Consider the following 25,281-nt stretch of genomic DNA (forward strand, 5'->3'; position numbering starts at 1 on the left):
AAGTAGTTACCTATAAGGACATAGACTTTTAATTCCATCTAATTCGGTTTCAGACACGTGGATAATATATAGGGAGAAAATATAGGTGTCCCTTAATATATTAATATAGGGAGCGTAGTTTATACATTTTAAATTTACATAAAACAAAGCAGTAAAACAGTAAACAAACAAATACACAAACAATACCCCTTTTCACTTTAATTACGTGAACGTACGTACCAAATTATACATAAATTCCTAATTGCACGTCCTTTTTATTTAACACTATTTAAATAATAGCAGTAAAATTAAATTAAATTCAAAATGAATTTGGGGCAACACCCCACAGTCGAAAGCATGTCCAAGGGGGGTTGGCGTTCACGCTTTCGGGCTGCCATAAAATTTAACGTAATCCTTACCGAGCTGTTTACAGACACCAAATAAATAAGACGAAAACAAGCACACTAAATAATTATGTTGATAAATAAAATAGTAGTTAAATGTGCTATATTGTATAGAGTTATTTTGACTTTCTGAAATGAGAGTGTATACCTCGTTCTGCGTTTAAATATACATAATATAATATTTATATTATACGAATTCCTATACGACAATTGGATCTAGTTAACTCAACAACAACATTGATAAAATATATTTTATTAAAACATCGTCGCTCGAACCCAAGGCACAACCAGGGCAAACCTGTATGTGTCAAATTGTCAAATTTACTTGTGGTAGGCCTTTGTGCAAGACCGCCTGGGTAAGTACCACCCACTCATCAGATATTCTACCGCCAAGCAGCGGTACTATTGTTGTGTTCCGGTTTGAAGGGTGAGTGAGCCAGTGTAACTACAGGCACAAGGAACGTAACATCTTGGTTCCCAAGGTTGGTGGTGCATTAGTGATGTAAGGAATGGTTAATATTTCTTACAACGCTATTTATTATGGGCGGTGGTGACTACTTACCATCAGGTGGCCCATTTGCTCGTCCGCCTACAGATATAATAAAAAATAAATAAATTCAGCAACATGTCATATCCACTGGGTTATTGTGACGGGATAAATAATCCAGCAATTTTTAAATGAAGTTTTTACTAAACTGTGGTATATTTACATATTCTTTGTATAAGAAAATATTTTATCATTAAGCCGGGTCAGCTGTAACCAAGTTGTGTATTTTTGAAAGCGATCCAATGGTCTTCCTAGTAACGCGAGTTCGAAAGTCCAACTTTACTTTTCTCATGGCGCCATGCCATGTCAATCTTATCTACACGTAATATCGATTGTGTGATATCGTCAAGATAAAAATAATGGATATTAAAGAAACAAACCCGTTTTTTTTTCTAAACAATCAGTTTTATCGCAAACCACAGAAGCTAGAATCGTTTGAAACGTTATGCTACGAAAGTGTAACAAAAATTAATAGTTATATTCTTACTTATATTATAAGTGCAAAAGTGATTTGGTTTAATGTCTTAACTGCTCCTGAAATTGTGCTTAAACTTTGTCAGGGGAATAGGAATGAAAGCACCTAAAAAGCCATACATAGCCCCGTGCTGGGATCAAGTCTCGGGAAACTAGCATATAATCTTTCTAAATGGTTTTTTTTATCAGTTTTATGGGAATAATCATAAAAACATTTACATACCCGACATCCAAGAAAAAAGGACGGAAACGTCAGAACTAATCCCATTATAGAAAATTAGGTACATGTTTGTCGTGTGAAAACCTTGCGGATAAAGGTTATTTGTATAATATTAAGTGTCTTTCTGTTTAAGTTAGAGTATCCAGCCGGACGTGTAGAATTTTCCCCCTTAAATCATGCGGGCTAATTGTCAAAGGAATATAGTATAAATATTCTAAAAGGTTCGCCTGAAAAACAACACGTTTTGTTTTAATTATTTGCTGGTAGTTTCTTAAATCTTGAAGACAAGTTTGGTTTACTTACCAAAAATTATTGGAATTTTTGCCTTTTAGTTTTCACAGATTTTCATGGCATAACTCTAAGGCCACCCGATATGCATAGAAGATTTAATCCTGAGATAAACATATATGAAGTGATTATTAATTATACATAGTTCCTAGCTTATATGGTAAAAAATATTTTACAAATGAACATAGAGCATAGCCAGCGCAAATATCTGGCATTCTGTATTCAATCAGATTGATGACATTCAAACCGTGTAGATATTTTTCTTTTATTCAATATTAAACCGTCTCAACTATAAACAATATTAATTTCATATTATTTACTTTTGTAAATCGAGACGAGTTCTATGGGCCTTGTAAAAGCCGAAGAACTCAAAAAATAAATGCAATAAATTAGGATAAATTTATGTCAATCAAAGATATACATAATATATTTAAATAGTTTTCGCTCGCGTTTTAGGGACTGTTTGTATGTACGTACGTATTATCCTTCTTTGGGGTTCAAGCTTGTTTCATAACAAATTTGGTTCAGTGGTTTTTATCATATAATATTGTTATATATATCTAGATATCTAAACATATATTACATTAAAATTGTTAACTCGACGAAATCTCTATTGCGGCACCTTTCTTGTGGAGGCTCCAGCTGCCCTGCCCTAAATCCGGCACTGTTTATCTGCTCAGCTCATCGGAGTTATCGCATGAAATTATGTAGTATTTTCCGATCTAGAAATTCCTTAGAATATTACATTCAAGTATACAATTTTTCCAGCTCAGTAACATAAATTTGGGAGATAAAGATTATTATAATTTAATCAAATTGATCAATTGATTCAGGCCGGACACTTCAAACCGGATCGCATCACTCGATACAGAGTAATTGTGCCGGATATCAAGGGACCAATTCTACGAACAAAAATCAAAATCTAATCGTTGCTCTTGAACCGTTTTACTATTCTATTTACACAACAATTCAGTTGCGGTTCGGTCGAAGTTGGATCGGAAAAGAATCGGAAATGAAATAACATTATAAATATAACCGTTTTTTTTTTTTCTAAATTGTAATATGTTTGAGCGGAAATCGCAGGATCGAGTAAAATTCGGTAGGCAACGAAAGCAAAAAAAACTATTTTCTAACCAATATTGTAAGTTCGAAATTTTGCATATACAATAGAATCTCGATTATCCGAAATCTTAATTATCCGAACGCTGACTTAGTTTATCCGAACCCAACGTTCGGATAAACTAAGTCAGTACGTTGCGTTGCAGCCGTTTGTCAATTGACAATTTTATAAAAAAATATATACAAAAATGCATTGGATTTGTTTTAGGATTAAATAAACACGTATTTAAATATTAAATAAACACATTATTTAATATTTAAATACGTATGTAAAATTTTAATAGACTAGTGTTTATGTGAAATGGTGTTGATTTTCTTTGACCTTGTCCCAAAGTACCCACGTTTCGATTGTCCGAACTAATCATGGTCCAATTAGTTCGGACAATCGAAGTTCTACTGTAATTCAGATCGGAAAAGAATCGGAAATAAAACAACATTTTAACCATAAACATAAAAAATGAATGAACATTATAAATTAGTAGAATTGATAACGATTCCACTGAGAATTATTTTCTGAGAAGAATACTCGGAGTCTGGAATCGGGAACGTATCGGAACTGCTATAACTTAGTATATATGGACCTTTCGGCAGTGAAAAATAAATTATGAAATTTGATAACAAATAAAAATAAATGTAAAAATATACCTAAATATTCTGATTTTTAGTCATAAAAGCACATTATTGTTTTATTATATAAAAAGTCGTAATTTTTTATCTGTAATCACGTGACCTAAAACACGAGCTGCCATGGTGTATAGGCAAAAATTGTCATTTCAATATCATCTTTGATAAACAACTTTTCTGAAGTTTTAATGCTAGTATTTGCACAATATACACCAACGATAGCGATTGTAATTCATTATTTTCCCAAAAAACACCAAATATATTATAGCTGTTAATGTTGAATGAGTGCCGATCGTACATACACAACTGTTGTTTTTATCAATATGACGTCACCAAAATGACTGACAGCGTTTTTGTCTGAATAAAAAAGTTTTAATAGTTAATTTAATTTTATAGCCAGAAAACGTGTTTATTTTGTCGAAATATATTTTTATTATTAGTGATTTTTTACTAGGAAAATCAACATTTTGAAGTACCTACTTTTGTAAACATAGTAGAATAACCTATTGGCCCCAAGGTCACTTCTCTCGTTAGAATTTATAATCCAAACTCCATGTTGATGTTGTAATGGATTTTTAAATGACTATCCTAACTTAATTTATAAATACGGAAGTGAGTTTGTTGATTTGTCTGTTTGTTATGTTTTAGCGTTTTAACAACTCTACCGGTCATCATGGAATTTTGCATACATGTCAGAAGTACAGAAAGGGTATCTAAAACCTAGCGCCTTCAATCTCTTCAAGCGCGGGCGAAGTTGGAGGTGAAAGCTAGTTTATTTATATTAATGAAATAACACTTTCGTAATTCATATTTTCTAAGTTGGTACCATATGTCCCTTGTAGGTACCCTACACTAGCTCACACCCACTTCAATCCGTAACACAAAAAGAATACCATATATTGTTGCTTGGCGGAAGAATATATGAAGAGTGGGTAGTACCTACTCAGGCGGGTTTGCTCAAAACCCTACCCCTAATGGAATCCACCAACAATAGATTAATAGTTAACAATGTTTTCATCCAAGGTTTTGTTCCAAGGTTGTCTCACTACACAAACATTTGTGTAGTGAGACAACCTTGGAATTGTGTTTTGGTATTGTACGTTAAAAAAACACCCATCTTATTCTGTTGAAAATGTTCCTCGAGCGGAAAATTCTGTTTGTTAAATCGAGCGAGACAAAGCTTAAATCTAATTTCTAAAACGAGGGAATTTCATCTGACCTTTAAACTTGATTAACTGCTAAGTGAACTTGGTAGCTTCGTAAGTGCAAAACAATTAGTTCCGGTCAGAATCGAATAAAAAACCTACTTGAGTAACTTGTTCTATGTATGTTACAAATTTGCTAAAATTTTGCCGTTTTATTTCTTTAATATATTGTGGTTTCCATTTTTGCAATCAATCCTATATATCTATAAATCCAAGATTAAAATTATTTGTACTCCTAATTTCACTTGACAAATGGGCCACGTGATGGTTACCAATGCGCTATTAACCTTTTTTTATGATATCGGTAGGCGGACGAGCAAATATGCCACATGATGGTAAGTGGTCACCACTGCCCATAGACAATGGCGTTGTAGTAAATATTAATTATTCCTTACATAACCAATGCGCCAACAACCTGTTACACTGGCTTTAAACCGGAACACAACAATACTGAGTACTACTGTTTGGCGGTAGAATAATCTGATGAGTGGGTGCTACCTACCCAGAAGGGCTTGCACAAAGCCCTACCACCAAGTGAAATTTGAATTTAACCTTATGTAATAAGATGATATGTCCCTTCTGCCTATAGTTATACTATCTCAAACACCTCTCAAACAACAGTACTAAGTGTTGCTGCTGGGCGACAGAATATACGATCAGTCCGGTAGAAAGGCTTAGCCTTGGCCCTAGCAATTGAAACCAAAAACAAAACTTATCGAAAACTTACTTACTTAAAATTACTTTGGCTATTTTTGTTAATTAACAAGCTTTCCTTTTTCCTTAAAGTTAGTATCACCAAGAATTGTTTCATATCAGCGTATACTTTATATAATAACCAAAATGTTCGTTAAAATGACTCCAAGCTGAGGTTCATCTAACATAAGCTAACCACGAAATAACTTATAAACTCAAATTGGTGCTTGGCAGGGCTTGAACCCGTTTTAGCTTCCGTGTAAAATTTACTTGTCTAACTACTTAACCACTTTGGCTCTCAATTTAAACTATAATAATAGATTTTAGGAACATTATCTGAGAAAGTTTTAGTACTTGAAAATGTCTCCAAATATCAAGCACATAAGTAACGAACTTTATCTTTTATGAAAAAAAAATGTGCGTGTATTTATTTATGATCATGGTGCAGTCAAAAAAATAATGATGAATATAAGAAATCTATCGGCCATGAACACTCATGTTACGGTTGGACGCTTTCTATCTCTATGTAAAAATATTGGATTTATTTATGCAGTACTTTTCGTCTGACTTGCGTGGGTATTCTGGAGGGGGATCTCGTAGGTTTTAGTTATAACAAAATAGTCTATGTCGTTTCTTGCTTGAACCGTCATGCTTGCTTCAAACCATATTTCATCAAATTTGGTTCAGTGCTTTAATGAAAGTCATAAGTCATAACAGAGTTACTTTCGCATTTATTAGTATAGATTTCAGAACGGAAAACGAAGTATTGGTAAATTTTGAATGGTGCGCCTTTCCAAGTGATTATACCTTGATAAGGATTAACACTCCATTTTAAATATATAAAAATAAAGTTCTATATACATTCTATCTGTATGTATTATCTTTTTATGGACCACTGTTTATTGGTATAGTTTTATGGTAGCTCATCGTTGTGGTACACGTCATTGTTTGGATAGGAAATTAGTGTGAGCCAGTATAATTATATAGGAAGACATCTTTGTTCCCATGTTTGAAATCGCATTGATGGTGTGTGAATATGAATATTTCTTATAGTGCCAACTATGGGGTGGAGTAAAAATGGTTTAATAGTCTGTGCCGAGAGTTCACCCAGCTCATTGTTTTGGAATTATATCTTACTCAATGTCATAAATGTATGAATTAACATAAAAATAGACGTTATAAGATTTTAAATTAACATGGTTATTTTTATTACTTTATTATTAGCATTAGCAGCCCGTAAATGTCCCACTGCTGGGATAAAAGCCTCCTCTCCCTTTGAGGAGAAGGTTTGGAGCATATTCCACCACGCTGCTCCAATGCGGGTTGGCGGAATACACATGTGGCAGAATTTCGTTGAAATTAGACACATGCAGGTTTCCTCACGATGTTTTCCTTCACCGCCGAGCACGAGATGAATTATAAACACAAATTAAGCACATGAAATTTCAGTGGTGCCTGCCTGGGTTTGAACCCGAAATCATCGGTTAAGATGCACGCGTTCTAACCACTGGGCCATCTCGGCTTCTTTTTTATTACTAACAGTATTTAAAACGGGATATTTACCATGTTTTTATATTATTTGGTGGAGCTCGATATTTCGACATTATCTACAAATGTCTTGTTCACGAGAACAACACGAGAGTTTTAAATACTGTTAGTAATAAAAATAGATTTTATTCCGTAGACTTAAAAGCCTGCATAAGTAATGAGTGTGTTAATGTTTAAAAACGTCTTTTTACAAGATTTAAATATAAAGCTACTCGTAAAATGTAGATTCTGTTTAGAAGAACCCTCAAGAAATTTAGTAGTTACTTAGTAACAGGAGCGATGAATTTAGTTGACTTTCGATTGAGATCTTATTAAATAAATTAATACTAATATCCCGTTTCAATAACCAAGCTTTTTATATACAAAATTTCGTGGATCGGTTATTGACGAGATCCTCCATCTGGAGCCAATCTAGTAGAATCTAGTCAGGCAGTATCTAGCGGAAATCTTAATGGTGGCTGATATTAAAAAAATACAGGCACACTAAAATAAAAAAAAGTCATGGGCGGATGGGCAAATGTGCCGCCTGTTACATTGTAGTCACCACCATAGACATTGGCCCTGTAGGAAATAATAACCCCTCTTTACATCGGCAACACGTCATCAACCTAGAGAACTAAGAGTTATGTCCCTTGTGCCTAAAATTGCCTTGACCTTGTAATTATACTAGCTCACTGGCCCTTTAAACCAGAACATAAAAAGTGTTGTTGCTTGGCGGTAGAATATTTGGATAAGTTCCTAACCTAACACTTTGTATAAAGCCCTACCACCAAGTCAACAGTTAGAAGTCAAATATGAACAGTTTCTGCTTGTAATCAACAGAAAAATTAACTTTATAAGCTGTCTATTATATTCTATATGTATGTGTGTTGTTCATAATATAATAAAGTATATGTAACGAAGTTTAAAACACATAATCCGCCGCAGACCAACAGATAGACACAAATGTAGGATGATATAGGTGTCGTATTGATTTTCTCTTCTCGTATCTCGTACAGCCATCGGTAAGCTCGACAGATACCTACTTTATATAATGTTATTCGTGCATAGAATATTGAGATACTATTGATCGTTATTGTTAACATTAAATTGTCTTATCTTTTGTTGAATTTATACAAGATACTATGCTGTTGAAGAGTGGCATCCTCTGACACGAATATGTATTATGTTCTCTAGAGGTAGGACCTTAGATATACTATGGTAAAGAATTATTGCTTTTTTTAATTTGATATCAAGGAGAGATTTTTTTTTAATAGTATACTTTCTAAATCTATTGATAACTTATGCTTTGATTATAAAATTCGTTGTATTCCATTCAACGTGCTGATAATATATATTTTTCTTAATAGTTCAAAACCATTTAATTCCGTAAGAATATAAATAAGATTACTTGAAATAAGTGGATATAAACGAAACGTATAAAACGTGTGTTAGTTTTGCGGCATCACGGACGGAATGGTGGCAAGAATGCTGGAAATGTTTGCTCGTTGAATCGCAATGTCCATTATCTGGGCGAAAAATAAACAAGGAAAGAGGAAATTAGTATAAGTGTTAGATATATATACATATACAAACGGAATACGGATATAATTATAAACTATAATATGTCCATGGAGTTAAATCAATGTTTTTTTATGGTATAGATTGGTGGACGAGCATATGGGCCACTTGATGGTAAGTGGTCACCACCGCCCATAGACAATGGCGTTGTAAGAAATATTAACCATTTCTTAAATCGCTAATGCGCCACCAACCTTGAGAACTAAGATGTTATGTCCCTTGTGCCTGTAGTTACACTGGCTCACTCACCCTTCAAACCGGCACACAACAATATTGAGTGCTGTTGTTTAGCTGTAGAATAACTGATGAACGGGTGGTACCTACCCAGATGGGTTTGCTTTACCACCAAGTAAAATGTCAATGTCCCAAATGATTATAGTATTATTTTAATATTGTTTTCTATAAGTGTCAAGTATAAAATATATTATTAGCGATTGAATGGTTCGAGTATTATGTACATGAATTTACTACAAAACACTAATTAGGTTCACGCATTTAAGGAACAAAAATTGACATTTTAATTCAGTACACAGTACATTACATAAATAAATATATTAGCAGCTCTTCTTAGAGATTTTGCCATAAATGTTTTTTGCGAAACATGATCCGTTTACACACCGTACGTAACGGAAGCTCTCAAAAGGAATAATTTCGCCTAATTCTCCCGTTTTATTATATTTTAGTTGATACTCCGACCCAATTTGTTTTTAGCTTCTACATAGTCTATAGCCTTCCTCGATAAATGGGCTATTCAATACTGTACTGTACTATAGATACACAGCTACAATGATTATAAATAAGTTACCAAAACACAGTTAAAAATATAAAAATGTTCCTTCTTGTTTACACTCACTCAATCGGAAATCAAAACGTAACAAAAGTCAATTAAGATAACCATTGAACAAGCTATCGAGTCATTTTCGCGTCAACAAAATTTAAGTTCAAATAAAATCGTATGAAAATATTCTTATTTTCGAGCTTACCTTTAAATAAGCCCAGATGGTCAAGAGGTAACATGTGAGCCTTAACCGAATAATGCGGCTTCAATTCCGGGCAAGCACCCAAATTTTCATGGGCTTTATTTGTGTTTATAATTCATCTCGTGTTCGCCAGTATGGATAACATCACGAGCTAACCCGTATTTGTTGTACGAAAATCTACTGCATGAGTAACCAATCTGCATTAAAGCATCATGATGGAATAAACTCCGAGCCTCCTATTTATATGAAGACTAGGCCTAAGCCCAACAGTGGGACAGGAACAGTTTAGAGGTTGTTATTTTACTATCCTTTAATAACATTTGAATCGTCACCAACGTTTGGAAATACAGCTTTTTTTCCAAGTTAGATTATTTTCGAAGGTATTTCTGAACATTATCTGAAGTAGGCAATACTCTAGTTTTATTTATAAAACAAATATTCACAAAGTCACGTCCCTCCACCTAATCCTTATTTGTTCTGTCGGGCACAGAAATTGGGACGATGTCAAGGATTTCGTTCCCAATTTTGTCGCTCAATCCGTTCAAGTTGTATAATATATTAAAAACGATTTGTTTTTCGTGCTTTTGCCTTTTTATGAGGCAGATTTTAATATTTTACGAGTTTATCAATATACCTAATAATAATCTTTAATAGGAACTCAAGTAATATTTATAATAACATTAATATTAGCAACTGTAAAAAATATTCTTAGTATCCAAAATATTATGGAAAGCTGTCCAATATTTATATTATTATGGAAAACTGTTGAGATCAAGCTTTCCGAGACATGAAAACAGTTCGCTTCCTCCGTGATTATCCTGATAATTTCTTGACAAAACTCATGAAATTTTAAAACCCGTCCCGATATATTTTGATTTGAAATCTTATAAGCCAGCCGCAAAATAACAAAACAATTTTGAATATGTAGATAAGCTTAGAATTATATTAAATGCTGAATATATTATTGATAAGACACCGTAAAATAGTAGTCCAATTACAAATGTACCAGTAACAAATTAAAAGATAATTTATTCTACTATCGATAAGCAAAACTTATAGTTAGTATGCTTGTTTACGAAGCGTATTTCAGAAGCTACCATTGGTTTGATATTTACAGACCAGAAAAGGATACATCTATAATGATGACAGATATTAATGTTTTGATGAAAATTATAAACGGCAATTAGACAATGCTTCGGTAAGCAAAACGAATTGTTTTTTTAACACAGTAGCCGTGCTTAAGATTCAAAACCTAATCATCGCATGGATATTGAAGGTCGTCTCCTCAAATTTAATATTTTGGCTTATGATGAATTACATCATGAAAGAACTAAGCTCGGAGATGATAAATATGTCGACAATGTAGGAGGGTAGGATTAACCCGAATATTACGTAACCGAAGTAAAGGTTACATAGCCGTTGGAAATTCATACCCAGTGTCTTGTATTAAGAAATACTAGGCACTAACGTAAATTTAATATTGTGTTGTTAGTTGTAAAAAAAAGCCTTATAAAAATAGAATCTGGTTCTCTTATTTAACACTTTGTAGCCTTTTCCATTCGAAGAAGGAATAAAACCAAAATAGTCTTTATTCAAGTAGGCTTATGTAAGAAAATAAATAAAAACGATAAATAATCCTTAAATTCACTTATTTCCCATTCTATGCTGTCAGATTTAGAGTAGGCTGGATATCACAAGTCTTCTAACCAAGCGTGCCCGAAGTTTTGTGCTTGAGGCGTTCCTTATTTTGTGTTCGTGGAATTGTGCCGGTATAAATTATAATTCTTCTAGGGTATTAAATCGAAGTATTGCCTATAATCGGTAAGTAATTATGTTGCACAAATAAGTTTTAATTAATTCAATGTTTATTCAAGTATATCTGTAACTCAAACGGGTAGTATCCAGTCTAAGCTAAATCTGTCTATGGTATATTGTACCGTTGTTGATTAATATATAATTAACTACATATATCCACTTTAATTTTACTTTCAAAGTTCTGATAACAAGTACGTCGATAATAAAAACGCAATATTTTCGCGAATCCATAATGAATATCATAGATAAAATTCAAGCTATGAAAAATTAAATATTAAACCAATGATATCGCGTCAACTTGATAACAAATCTTGCTTATTTGTCTCTACTTCTTTTGTGGTCGGAATAAGCTATACATTGTTGTTGTCAAGTGCGGAAAAGTTTCTGCCAAATCAAAATAAAAAAAAAAGAAATTTTTCGTCTTAAATATATACATTTTCAGTGAGTTTCTTTCTATCAGTTTATAATGTTTCTATCGATGTTTTTATTGCAATCAATGAAATGCCTACATGCAGGATTTTAATATCCGCACCGGGATATTGAGTTTTAAACGTTATAACCATTTTGAATTAGATGGCTTAGAAATGTTTGTTTTAATAAACTAGCTGTTTTAACAGTTCATTTCTCTAATGGTTAGCTTTTTTTAAATCTATATTAATATTATAAATGCGATAGTAACTTTGTTTGTCTGAATACCAAATTTGTTGAAATTTGGTATGAACCGAGCTTAAACTCCAAGGAAACACCTAAGTTATTTTTTATGCCTACCACCTGTCGACCAACTCCTAAAGCGCCAACGCACCCGCGGACGACAAATAGTTGAAAATAACATCTTACATATTTTGAGGGTATGTAAGAACTTACATACCTAACAATATACGAATGACTTCAAACCAAAAAAATGGTTACCCTTTTGACGTTCCACCAGAGTGACATTCACAGCCACGACGGCGCCACAGTCTGCCATCATATGTATCGTTGGTGTTTAAAATCTTCTCTACCGACAAATTACTTGATTTGGGAATTTTACTGAACTGTATGGTAGTTATACATTTTAGTAGCAATTTATCAATTTAATGTATGATGTACTTTAGAAGAGAATGTAATGTATTATTAAGAACTATAGCTCTTAGCGGACGTCAATGTAAATGTATTATGGGATAAACGCCAGTAACGCCTGTTTTTGTTTACATTATAGTAAATATTTGAAATAAGTGGGTGGATGTTTTATTTCTGTTTGTATATATAACACACAAATTTTCGAATACATTGTTATTAATAAATTTAAGTTAACCTTTAGTACATTGAATTTGTGTGGTAGAAGAAATGGCGCTAATCATTTGTTCGGCCATTCTAAGGCGCTTTCCAATTTAGAAGGATGACAATTTAATTAAAATTAAAGCTGCCAGCGGTTTTGGAATATACTCACGGTAGCATGCGAAACCAACCCCGTGGCGCCCGCCGAAGAGACGGTGAGGGTACCGTTGGTTTTTTTAGTGGGTATTCCGCTTCAATCAATGTGGTATTGATGACCGAAGGTATTTCGGTACTAGGGCGCTTTAGGCGTCCTGGGTACCGGCGAGTCCCATATACCCACACTCTTAATGCATTTTTCCAGCAAAAAAAGGTGTTGAAATTTAGATTCTACTAAAATGAACCGACTAAAAACGATTTATGTGAAATATATATCAACTATATATATTTTTATTGATGATGAAACTTAATCTTTTATGGTCAAAATTTATTTGAACATTAATCATAAAAATAAATCACTAGAATAAAAATATGTCACCGTATCGCTTACTCTAGTAGTTAAAATATAATTCATGTCAAATTAATTGTTTATTTCCGTCCAATGAAATTAATTGAGATGTTCCGTCATGACCTATTTTTATGCGCAATTCTATACTTTGAAACATTCAAGTTTGCTTAACACCAATTTTTTCAAATTCGGTTCATTAATTTGGCAGTGAAAGAGCGACAGACAGACAGAGTTACTTTCACATTTACAATATTTAGTATAGTATAGATAGACTTCGAGGTTGAGTTCTTGATGTGTTAGGGCTTTGTAGGGGTACCCACTGGGTAGGTTTAATAATAAATAATCAGTTATAGGCTATATTTCTTAAAATCCCAATGTTTATGAATTGATTCTTAATTATAAGAAACATTGTGAAGAATTTTGCTAATTTTGGTTGGCATTCTTAATTAGGAAATGTTCACGCCTCAATTGGTCTGTTCTGATATCACCATTCTTACGTTATTTTGAGCTAATTTTACAATGTTTTTGATCTAGCAGCTTATCGGTCTTCGAAACCAGAAGGAGACGAAAGTGTTGAGTCTTTTGAATTACGTAGGTGACCGGTCACGGTAGTTTTGGAAAATGTGTGAGGTATAACGCGAATTTGATGCTTTCTACAAGGTCAAATAATTAAATATGGCTGGCGTATCAAGCTGTAGCTCCTGAATCTTGAGAGCTCTTTTGTAAAAAAATATAGGACCAGAAAAGGTATTATTTTTAGGTAGGTATTTTTTAATTTCGTGACGGATTCATGACGAGACATTCCATCGGTCCATAAGTAGCCCTTAAAAAAAGCGTTGTATTAAAAAAAATGTGTTTTTTGTATTTGAAAACTCATTTACCTTTGTTTTTGTGAATTTGCACTTATTTGGATTCATTCTTCTGAATTAGGTTCATGTCAGGATATAACCTAATTTCAAATTTTCTTAAAATCCATTTAATAATTTCTACATAAAAAAAAAATGTGTTCCGTGTCAATATTATTATCTTGGAAGTCATCTGATTTTTTACATAGATTTTGTTTTTTATTTCAGATGGCTCGTTACAAGAAGACAGGATTTATGGATGATGATGCGGGCAGTGTTAGCTCCATACAACTCAATGAAGGGGTTCGTTCTGGAGGCACGCATATTCGTTACCACATGGTAAGTGATATTCGTTGTGTTTTTATTGCATGTGCAGTGAAATTTATTGGTATTACTCCATAGCTTTGTGGTTTAATAAAACCAAATGAGTCTAAAACTGCTTATAAGGATATTTATCAATTCTTTCGAGGCGGAAAACCAATCCACTTAAAGCATTCCCAAGGAGTTTTCTCAGGGAAGCGATCAGACTTATAAACGTAAATGTTTGTTAAATAGTTTTTCTTGTACATACACATGATGCTGAAATCAAACCTTTATAAAATAAATAAAATAAATAAAATATTTATTTCACTAACCACTGAGTTACGACTTTCTTACAATCATAAAAGCTTAGCGAATTAATATTTAACTTTTCATTTACACGATTATATACATAGCTAGACTGCCATGCATATTGTCTGGATGCAAATTTAGTTTTAATTGGACAAGTATATGAGACTAATTTTTTTCTTCTTTTGTCTTGTTTGTTACAGTCAAAAGTGATAGTCTTGTGTACTTTAAGAATACATCTTAATAAATAAAGTTGTCTTACAGTTAATAATTTGCAGTCTGAGTAAAGTTGATCCGTTGAAAATGTATAAGGCTTAAAATTCATTACCTTAATAATAGACCTCTGTCCTCTTTCCACCTCTAGAAATTTAGATTTTGAAGCCCCGCCCCACACTGATATACAATAACCTAAAACTGATTGTACCAGTGTGACGTAAATTTGGCTTAATAACTTTTTTGTCGTAACATGTCTCAGTTTTTTAAAAATCCAAATTAGTTTTCTTACTTTACTATTAACAAATTCTATTTGCGGGTACCAAGACAGGCGTTGGTCTAGCATCACACCTAAGTATTTAGTAGAAGATACTTTTGTTATTAAAGGACAACTACAATTATTACGATTGACATTACAATTTTGATTGTGTAATTTTATATGAAAATTACTTCCCGGTTGCGTTCTTTTATTTAGAGTAAAACAGAGGTAATTAGTTTTAGAAGTATTTAACGAGAGGAGATTAGATTTAAGCCAATGAGAAACCCTAGACAAACCAGACTCCACAATTCCTTGTAAAATATTCCATGAGGAACCGGAAAAGACAAGCGCAGTATCATCTGCGTATGAAAATATGCTACCGCCATCAAGACTTAAGTCGCATAAATCATTAATATATATAAGGAATAATGTAGGGCCCAAAACACTACCTTGTGGTACACCAAAAGATAACGTTGATTCATGACTTATAAATTCCCCAAGTTTTACACGTTGCCTTCTTCCATATAAATAGTCTTTAAAAAGACACAATGCATAGCCTCTTATGCCAATATTTTCCAGTTTCTGTACAAGAATGGGAACAGAGACAGTATCAAAAGCTTTCTTTATATCTAAGAATACAGTTAAACACTTATGCCCTTGGTCAAGATGCTTTGTAATAAGAGTAGTGAGGGCCATTACCGCATCTTCTGTTGATTTATTTTGCCGAAAACCATACTGTGATTTTGAAAGTATGTTAAATTTATTAAGGTAATTAATTAATCTGTTGTTTATTAACTTTTCAATCACTTTGGCTATAGATGGTAGAATGGAAATTGGTCTATAGTTATTTATGTCGTCTCTGTTACCATTCTTGTACACTGGGGTAACGATGGAAAGTTTCAATGGTTGGGGGAAAACACCAGTTTTGAAACATACATTAGCTATATGACATAATATGGGGGAAATAATGTGACATATTTATATATTTATATAAACATATTTATATAGTTATATATTTATATAAACGACAACAGTTAGTCCTTTCGCGACGTAAACGCTTACAAGGATTTTTTGAATATTCAACTTTAAGGGGTTAAATGTGAGGTGGTGAGGAGGATGGAATAAGGGCATGAAAATAAAAATTATGATGTATTTATTTATTTTTATTATGAAGACTACCGTAAGCTACCTTATATAAATCTAATGAATATATTCTATAATTAAATTTAAATTAACACAGATGACATTCAGGCAAACCCAACATGCTACTTATACAAAATTAGACAACAACAATACTTGCTAAGAGAAAATTCAAAAGTCTAAAATTATATCAGATAATGTGGATTTTTGCCTGATGATATTTTTAATACAATTTATTGGTAATAAAATAAATGAATGATATTGGAAATTAGAGTAACGTACCAAGATATCTAGGCACTAACAACAATGAACCCCCCCCCCTATCGTTACACATTTGTGTGAATTATTGCCACATTCGTGCTATAATTATTTTTTAAAACCAGTAAGTAATACAGTCACTAGAAACCAACCGAGAATAAAATTGATGATTGTAATTTACATTTAAGTATATATTTTTTTAACGTTGAATTTCAAAATTGCACTTCGACATTTTTTTTATTTAAGTACTACTTACAACCAGTCGACGAACGGAAACAATTGCTGTCTATTGTCCTACTTTCGTTAAAAGAAATACAATGATTTTATGAAATGCTTTAATATACTGTTTTAGATGTAATCACTAACGCCTACATAAATAATAGCTGCAATTAATCAAATCTGTTGCACGTAATATTGCGTGTTAATTTTAGTCAGGAGCATTTTAAATTATGTAACAAACAATATTCATGAATTATGAAACATTAATGATTTTTTATAGTGCAATCCGCATTCGAAACATGTTTTTTTTTTCGATTAAATAAAATATTATTATTTTAAATCCCAGTCTCATTATACATATATTTTATCTCGTTTTATTTCTTCATTAATGTGTTAAAAAAACAATTTCCAATCGATGTATTTGCCCTAACCACATATTAAAGACAATATTTACTATACTAAATGATCACCATGTTGCAGTCAAAATGTTACATGATTGGACGGCAATTAAAATTTTGATAATTAATCCTACATCCTATTATCCTATATTCCAGTATTTAATCTTAAAACTACCACTGCCTGAAAATTAAACAAATATTCATGTGGAACTACTAAATTCGATAAAACAATAGAATCAACACGGTTTTAAATAGATGATTATTTGAAAAGAGTATTGGAATATACATATAGAAAGGTTTTTCTTATTTTTTATACTTCTTTGGGTGTGTTATGAAAATATACCAGAGTGATATTCTATGATGTGCGCGTATAGGATCATGGCACATCGTGATGTTGCTCTCTAAGCTGACGATTAATTAATGTCAAACTACAATGCTCGAAATAAACAATTCTACAATTTAACTAATTCTACAAAGTAATTTACAAAATTGTGAATGTTAAAAGTTTGAGTGAGTCTTAATACTAATGCCTAGTAGATAAAAGACGAATTTATTTATTGTAATTTAATTAAGTTTGCGTGCAATTAAAAAATAAGTATCTTTTATTATGCCGAAGAGAGAAAAATCCACGCACGTACATAAACAGACACACCTTTTTTTGATATAAAAAAATGCATTGATAATTATTTTTTAAGAATCACTTCTAAATTGTGTACATTTTTGTAATATTTACATTATGAGACTGAGAATAAAATCGCAATTATTTTATAATATAAATAGTAAATAAATGAAACAAAATCGGTCCTTTACTTATTTATTACAGTGTTAGAAAAAAAACAAAAAAAAAATTACGTCTCGTTTCGTCAGACAAACACGACCGGCGCCGTGATCGTACATCTCACATTAAAATGACAATTATTTGCATAAAAATATTCAATTCGCACGGTATATTTGCAAAACTCATTCTAGGAGCAGACACCTCGTACTTATTAGCGGGAATTATTTATTTATCACTTAGTGTAAATACGATTCGTTATTGTTCATCGGTATATTTCCATTCGGTATTAAACTTATTGACATGCAAGGCGAAACAATGATCTCCTTAATGCCATTAATCATTCTAAATATTTAATCCAATTCGTATTATGATTGCATATTCGTCTTTGTCTGTTTCTGTTGTAAATGCGAATCAGTGGCGTAGCTATCGTAGGGCCAGGTAGTGCAATACACCAGGGCTCCGGAGCTCAGGCTCTAATCTAAGTTTTGATAGTATGTCAGCTAGTGTGAAGCTAGAAAACCTCGACTCTGCTCACTAGATTTTTTCCTATCTATAATTAAGGGCAATATAAGTTAAATAGAGGGGGTGACGTGAGTTTGTTTGTTACTGTATAGAGTCGTAACTACTCTACCGAATCAACCCAATGACCAATACAAGCCATAGTAAGCTCGTGTGGGTAGATACCACCGATTCGTCACTTATTGTACCGCCAAACAGTATTACTAAGTATCTGTGTGTTCCGGCCGCAAGAGACATAACATCTTAATTCCCAAGGTTTGTGACGCATTGGTGATGTATGGTTTGGTTAATATTCCCTCCAGCGCCAATATCTGTGGGCTTTGGTGAAGACTTATCAGGTGATCTAATTGTTAGTCTACCGATATTAAATAAAAAAAAACCGTTGAGTTCCATGACATTTACGAGGTGTCTTTGCCCATATTAGCCTGTAATAAATTGATTACATATTATTCAAGTTAACCGTGGTACATTCGAACTATCGAACTTCATAAAGACGTCGTTTGACGTTTCTATCACCAAAGAGTTCAAAATAATAAATAAATAAATAATTAAAAATAAACTTGGAGACAATGTATTTTCTGAGAGCCAGACAACAACAGATTACCCATTGATAACAGATGCCCTCTCAAGAAAATCGCTTAGAGGTCACCGACCAGACAGATTCAGGCGTCCTTATGTCCTCTGCACGTATTGCAAGGTAATGACGATAGGATAACTTTCGCTATTCGGGATAGTTATTTTTGGGGAGGACTTACGGTAAAAAGTGCTCTTCATTCTACCAAACATAACCTGAGCCAAGGAACTATTACGTAAGAGATGCACTTAAGACGACCCGAGTAGGTTTAAATTTCGAATAGGAGTTTGGTATAATAACACAATAAAAGAAGTAGGTATGTACTGTAATTTAAACTTCAACTAACGTCTTTTTGCTGTCTATGATCCTACCAAAAATATTTCTTGAAATTCACTCGTTACTAACCCACTCCTAATTGTTGTTTAGTTAAACAGTGTTGCGTCTTTTCGTTTTGGAAATCAAATCAATAATGACAGAAAGAATTAATCTACTGCTAAACTAAATAACCGCTATATAATATTTATATTATATAAGACCGTAAACAACACTATATACAACACAAAATTTCAAGGTTTACTGTTTTTGTTTATCTTTGTTCTTGTGTGTCAGTTGTCTATATTGTGTTGTTGTCATTTCATCTTAATGTGATTCTGAAAGCCTAGACTAGTCTGGGCGGTATTCCACCAGCCTATACACAATCAGAATATGACAAAAAAAACTCGTTGAGTTTCTTTCTCCGGTTCTTTCCAAATCATAATTAATACTTCTTCAAAATATAAGTAATACTTATATATATTTCCTTGTTATATGGACAGATACCTAATACCTATTTATTATTAGTAAATATTTTGAAACGTCATCAATATCAATGTTGAGTCTGTATTTCTTATAGCCTCGAGACAATACGCCGAAATAATTAAATAAATGATACGAGTACACAATTTTTCCGTCTGAACCGTTTTTAAGGAAATCTGAAAAATTTAACAGCATATTTTTTGACATATTGATAATATCACTTATGAAGTGGTTTTAGCATTAAGTTCAATTTCCAGTCACGTGATCTTCAACGCACGAAATCGACTCATTGACGTAGGTATACGTCATCGTTCACGGCAGATGGATTTACATGTACCTACGAAGGTGATATTTACGACTGGTTCGAAAACATTACGGAAATTGTTTTATTGAGCAATGAATTTTGAAACTCATTTTGATTGGCTGGTATTCCTGGACATGCAGAATAATTAAACATTTGATTAGCGAAATTGTTTTTTTGTAAAAGCAGAAATGCAAAAGTGAGAGCATTCACCTCGCTTGATGGTAAATAAATCAAAACAAAAATAGACTGTATTCAAGTAGGCTATTGTTAGCACTTTTGAAACATCAATTTACAAGCTTATATTAAATATAATCCGAATTTAGATTCTAACCAGAAGACCCAGAGCAATTTCAAGTTGAGCCCTTGGGCACGCATGAATTTGGGGTCCTTATGTTAGATATTTACTAAAATTAAATATCAAGCAAAATAAAAATTAAACATTTTTTTTTTAATTTTAAAAATTCGCCTTCCACGTACAAATAATTTGCTTATAGCCAAGCATTCAGTTTAGTTTCAAATGGTGCGGTAATTTTCGGAAATTCTCAGGATTCTGATTGGTGGTACAATCATATTATGGTCATAGCATATCTATTTCTATCATGAAGAGCACGTCTATAACTTTCAACTTTTGATATCGACTATCGTCACTACCATTTATATAAAGATGTTAGTTATTTTTTTCAAATATGCCAATTTTGAACATATACATAACAGTCAACGTGTACACAAACGTGTGAGAGAAATTGTTCCTTCTTCGGGGCCCTCTCAGAATGAGGGCACTGGGCCCTGGGCACGTGCCCCGTGTGCCCTTATGGTAAAGACGGTAATGAGAAGACCCTTCAAGAAATTATTAGTAGGTACATTTTACCACTGATCATGAATGGTTACTTACATTCGTTTTGGGATCTAAGATTTTATTAGCACTCTTTTATTTAAGTTTCCACATTGAATATCATCAGTACAATGGTGTTTGGTAAAAGATACAGGTACAAGAGACACAACATCTTATCTCCCAAGGTTGGCGTTTCTTTTAACGCTTATGTCTATAAGTGTTAGTGGCCGTCAGGTGGTTAATTTTCCCGATGGCTTACTTTTCCTATCCTATGAAATAGGGTGATTGATAACTGCACAGGTGTTCCCTTGCATCCTTTGGACTGGATTTTTTAAGTCGACTTCCAACAACCGGAGTCTCATTACTCGCTTCCATCCGTTAGGCAGTCGACGCCAATATGGCCAACGTCTACAACATTACTCACTTTGTACGGAATGCCTTGAAAAATATATTATTACTAACATCCGCCTACGGCTTCGCATATAAACAAATACATTAATAATATGGGATAAGTTGAGATGTTAAATTGCGATTTGACTAAAAATGAACATCTCTGGACATGCAGTCACGACGTTATTAGAAAAAAAAAGTTGTATGTATACTCTATTCCAACAAGAGGACAAAAGACCAAATAGTAACATTTGACAGCGCTTTAACGCGATCATTGCTTCGAGAGCTTAAATAATATATGATCTTAATTATGGAATTGCGAAAAAATTGCGTTTCCGTTCGTAACTTTGGAAATAAAATTATAGTGGATGCAACTAGTTAAGCTGTATAGCGTTATATTATAAATAAAGATATATTCCTTAAGAACTGTTAGTAGTACACAATGCAGCAGAGCTATTAAAAAATAGCGCGGAACACGTAAATCTAAGGTTTGTTTCTCATTATTCCGTCTTCGATTGGACTTGACTATAGCTGTTTCTATCTAGTTCAAATAAATGTGTAACTGTGCAGATATATATTACGTTGATGTAAATAACTTAACCATGCACTAATATAATTATGGCGTGTACTGTCCGCTATATTGGATATAACACATATCGTGACGTCAAGCTGAGCGGGACAAATTACGTTTAGGACAGTTCTATTCGAAATGTATTTAAGTGTTTATGATATGTAATAATATTATTGTTTTTAATGAATATGGTTAATTAGTGGAGTTTTAGTGAAAGCCTGTCTCAATAGGGACCACCCACTCATCGTATAGTCTACCAAACAACAATAGGTACCTACTTGTTTTTGGTGTGTTCCGATTTGAAGGGTGTTTAAGCCAATGTCTAAGTACAATGGAAATAACATTGGTCCAAAGTTTGGTGACGCATGGACGTTGTAAGGGATAATTAATATTTCTTATCTATGGGCGTTGGTGATCTTTTCCATCAGTTGGCTTATTTGCCAGTTCGCCTAAATATATGAAAAAAAAAACTTATTGACCTGTGGTTCTCACACGGTACAAGTGGAACTTAATAGTTAATTTTATATAATTTATTTGTTTCATCGAGTTTCAAGTCACAAAAATGTTTCTCTTAGATCTTCAACGAAAAGTAATTGTAATAGACAATTGTCTGCCTTTATGAAAAAAAATAATACATGTATCCTTAGCGTTAAGCAATAATTGATTCAATAAGACCCACATTTTGTTCAATCGACAACAGATGTAGTACGCAATACAGCAATCTGATTATGGAGAGACGATAGTACAATACTTATTTATAAGTAACCATGCCAGGTTCAAAGAACGAAATTCTCCTTGTTTGAAAAAAGAACTGAACATCAAGAACGTCCTATTCTGGTCACTGGGAACCATTCACATTTTGAAATTCATGTTATAATATTGTTATCGTGTCTAAACCCATTCGGCTACAAGGCTTTGTATTATCGAAAAAAAAAAAATTACAACGTTTGCAAAGTATTCCGATGCTCACATCAGATTCAGAGGTCCTATGTTCAAACTCAGCGTTGGTTCAGTAAATAATTGGGTTTTCAGTTCTCACAAATTTTCAGGAGCCGCCTGGGTTCTAAAAGAACGTAAAGCCGTTGGTCGTACACATGATATGTTCCCTTTTTTATATTCCACTCCTTAATTCCTTGATTCCATCTTCTTAGAATAGTCTTGTACGTTCATACATATTTCGCAGTCCTAAATTATAACGAATATACTGAATTCAATTTTGAAATCCACAAAGTAACAACAAGGATCACGTAATATTTGTTTTGATACCAAAAAGCAACAATGGTAAAGTCCAGATGATTCACGGTTCCGTAATCAGATAATTAATTATGATAACCTGACAATGACAGAATATAGTTTCTCTAGAATTACTCGCTCTTTGGTAAAGAATATTTTCTTTTATAAATGAAATTTCACATTTTTTATTAATCTCTTATATCTATGGTCACTATTGACTTTTGGGGAGAAAAGATGCTTGTTAATTATGGCCTCTTTCTGCTTCAAACAGACCCACTAAAAGAGACTGAGAATTTGAGAGTAAAATGTCCTGTTTACTTGCTAAACTTCTCCTGTTTCTAATACATAACCCCACTAAGCGTGCTCTCGATATCCTGTAACTGCTTCAAGGCGAAGTAGGCTTACTGATATATCCCGAAGCTTGCGCAAGCGATCCCGAAGCGCCTTATTGTGAGAGCCGGAAAGGAGAAAATAATCTAACACTCAGTATGAGATCCCACATACCTATAAATGCAATGTAAAAATGTATTAAATGACGTTAAAATATTTTTCGTATACATTCTTATTAGAATGTATTAAGTATTCGTTGATTTCTCGCAAAAGCCTACTTGAATTGATACAACTATAATTTAATTTAATGAAAAAATTTCGAACAATTATCGTCACTAGTGAGTTATAAATTCACGGCATAGCAACCTTCGCTTAACATTTCGAGAAGATTATTAAGGTAAGCAGGTTTAAATAATTTCTTCGTAATTATCATAATTATGGTGATATCCTTGACTACAAATAAATAATTATAAGCTTATATAGGAATAAAGTCACATATTATTGTTATTGACACGAGAAAAAATATTTTCTCTGTAATCTTAATAGGGTACCATAAATTTTAAATTCCCGAATAAATAATCTTTTAATCATTACGGCTGATCTTTTGCATACCTATGTGAAAATAACGCTAGCTTCAATTCCATCTCTGTTGTCATCATCAGGTTTTATAACAGCTAGACAATCCCATTAGTAGCTGAACGTCTTATTAAAGTGGACGGGATGAGCGTTGTGTGTAATGAAGCCACTTACTAAATAAAATTGTGTACAGCGAGTTCGGAGTAATTTCGAGTTTACTTTACTCTTGTGCTCTATTCCTCAAAAATAGAGTACAAGAGTAATGTACTACTTTTATAAGTTATATCTTTCCTTGAATGTATATAATTATTCTTTATTTATTATAAACAGGTAAATTTTGTTTGTGTGTACTTTGGGGGTAATCTTGGTAAAGTCTCGGACTGGGGCCGGCTAAGCGTAGTCCAATTTAACCCCAAAAAGACACAAGTTTGCGCGTTAACCGCAAAAAAATCTGCATTTGTTGTATCTTCATGATTTGAGATCATTCTCCTTGACACAGCTAGCTGTCGGAATATTTGTCGTTGATCTTTCAGGCCTAATTCAGTTCCGGTCAGGCCAATTTCAGTAATTCAATTCAGGTCAATAGGAATGTTAAACCAAATTGGTTTTAAAAAAGCTCGCTGTGTTCAGCAAGGCAAGACTGTATTTCACGTCGGCCCATCGAAACTGTATAAGGCGCAAATTCGGCCTCACATAGAGTATTGCTCTCATCTCTGACGTTAAGGTCGGCAACGCATCTGCAAGTCTCCTTGTGTTGTAGATATCCATGGGCGGTGGTAGTCACTTTCCATCAGGTGAGACTTCTGCTCGTTTGCTACCATTGCACCCATGTGAAGCCTGGGTCGCTTGTTTAAAAATGATTAACAATTTCCATAGTTCCTTGCCAATTTGTCTCGATAAAATTATTCCGAAGACTATTGATGATGATGAGAATTTATCTAATAACATCTAATAGAATTCAAATATCGAATGATAGATTAAAAAAAAATACTTCTACGACTCGATAGAAGGACGCAAACAACAACGTAAAATCAAAGTATACTTTATTCAAGTAAAGCTATAATCGGTTCAGAATGTAGATTATACCGAGAAGAACCGGCAAGGATATCTTTTCCAATATTTTAAATATAAAGTTATGTTAGTTAAATATTATATATACCTATAAGTAAAGAGAGTATGAGAGTACAAGTGAGTTATGAGAACTATAAAACTGTATGACA

At 33.0% G+C, this 25,281-nt stretch overlaps 1 protein-coding gene across 1 annotated transcript in view; it reads left to right on the forward strand.

The window, feature by feature from the left end:
- LOC125073755 (endothelin-converting enzyme homolog) overlaps positions 1-25,281 on the forward strand; it is a 62,265-nt gene that overhangs the window by 1,031 nt on the left and 35,953 nt on the right. The window contains exon 2 of the mRNA XM_047684782.1: positions 14,292-14,402. Within this exon, the coding sequence (XP_047540738.1) occupies positions 14,292-14,402 (111 nt within the window). The remainder of the gene's footprint in view (positions 1-14,291; positions 14,403-25,281) is intronic.

Source organism: Vanessa atalanta, chromosome 25 (assembly GCF_905147765.1).
Source record: "Vanessa atalanta chromosome 25, ilVanAtal1.2, whole genome shotgun sequence".
NCBI classification, from domain to species: Eukaryota; Metazoa; Arthropoda; class Insecta; order Lepidoptera; family Nymphalidae; genus Vanessa; species Vanessa atalanta.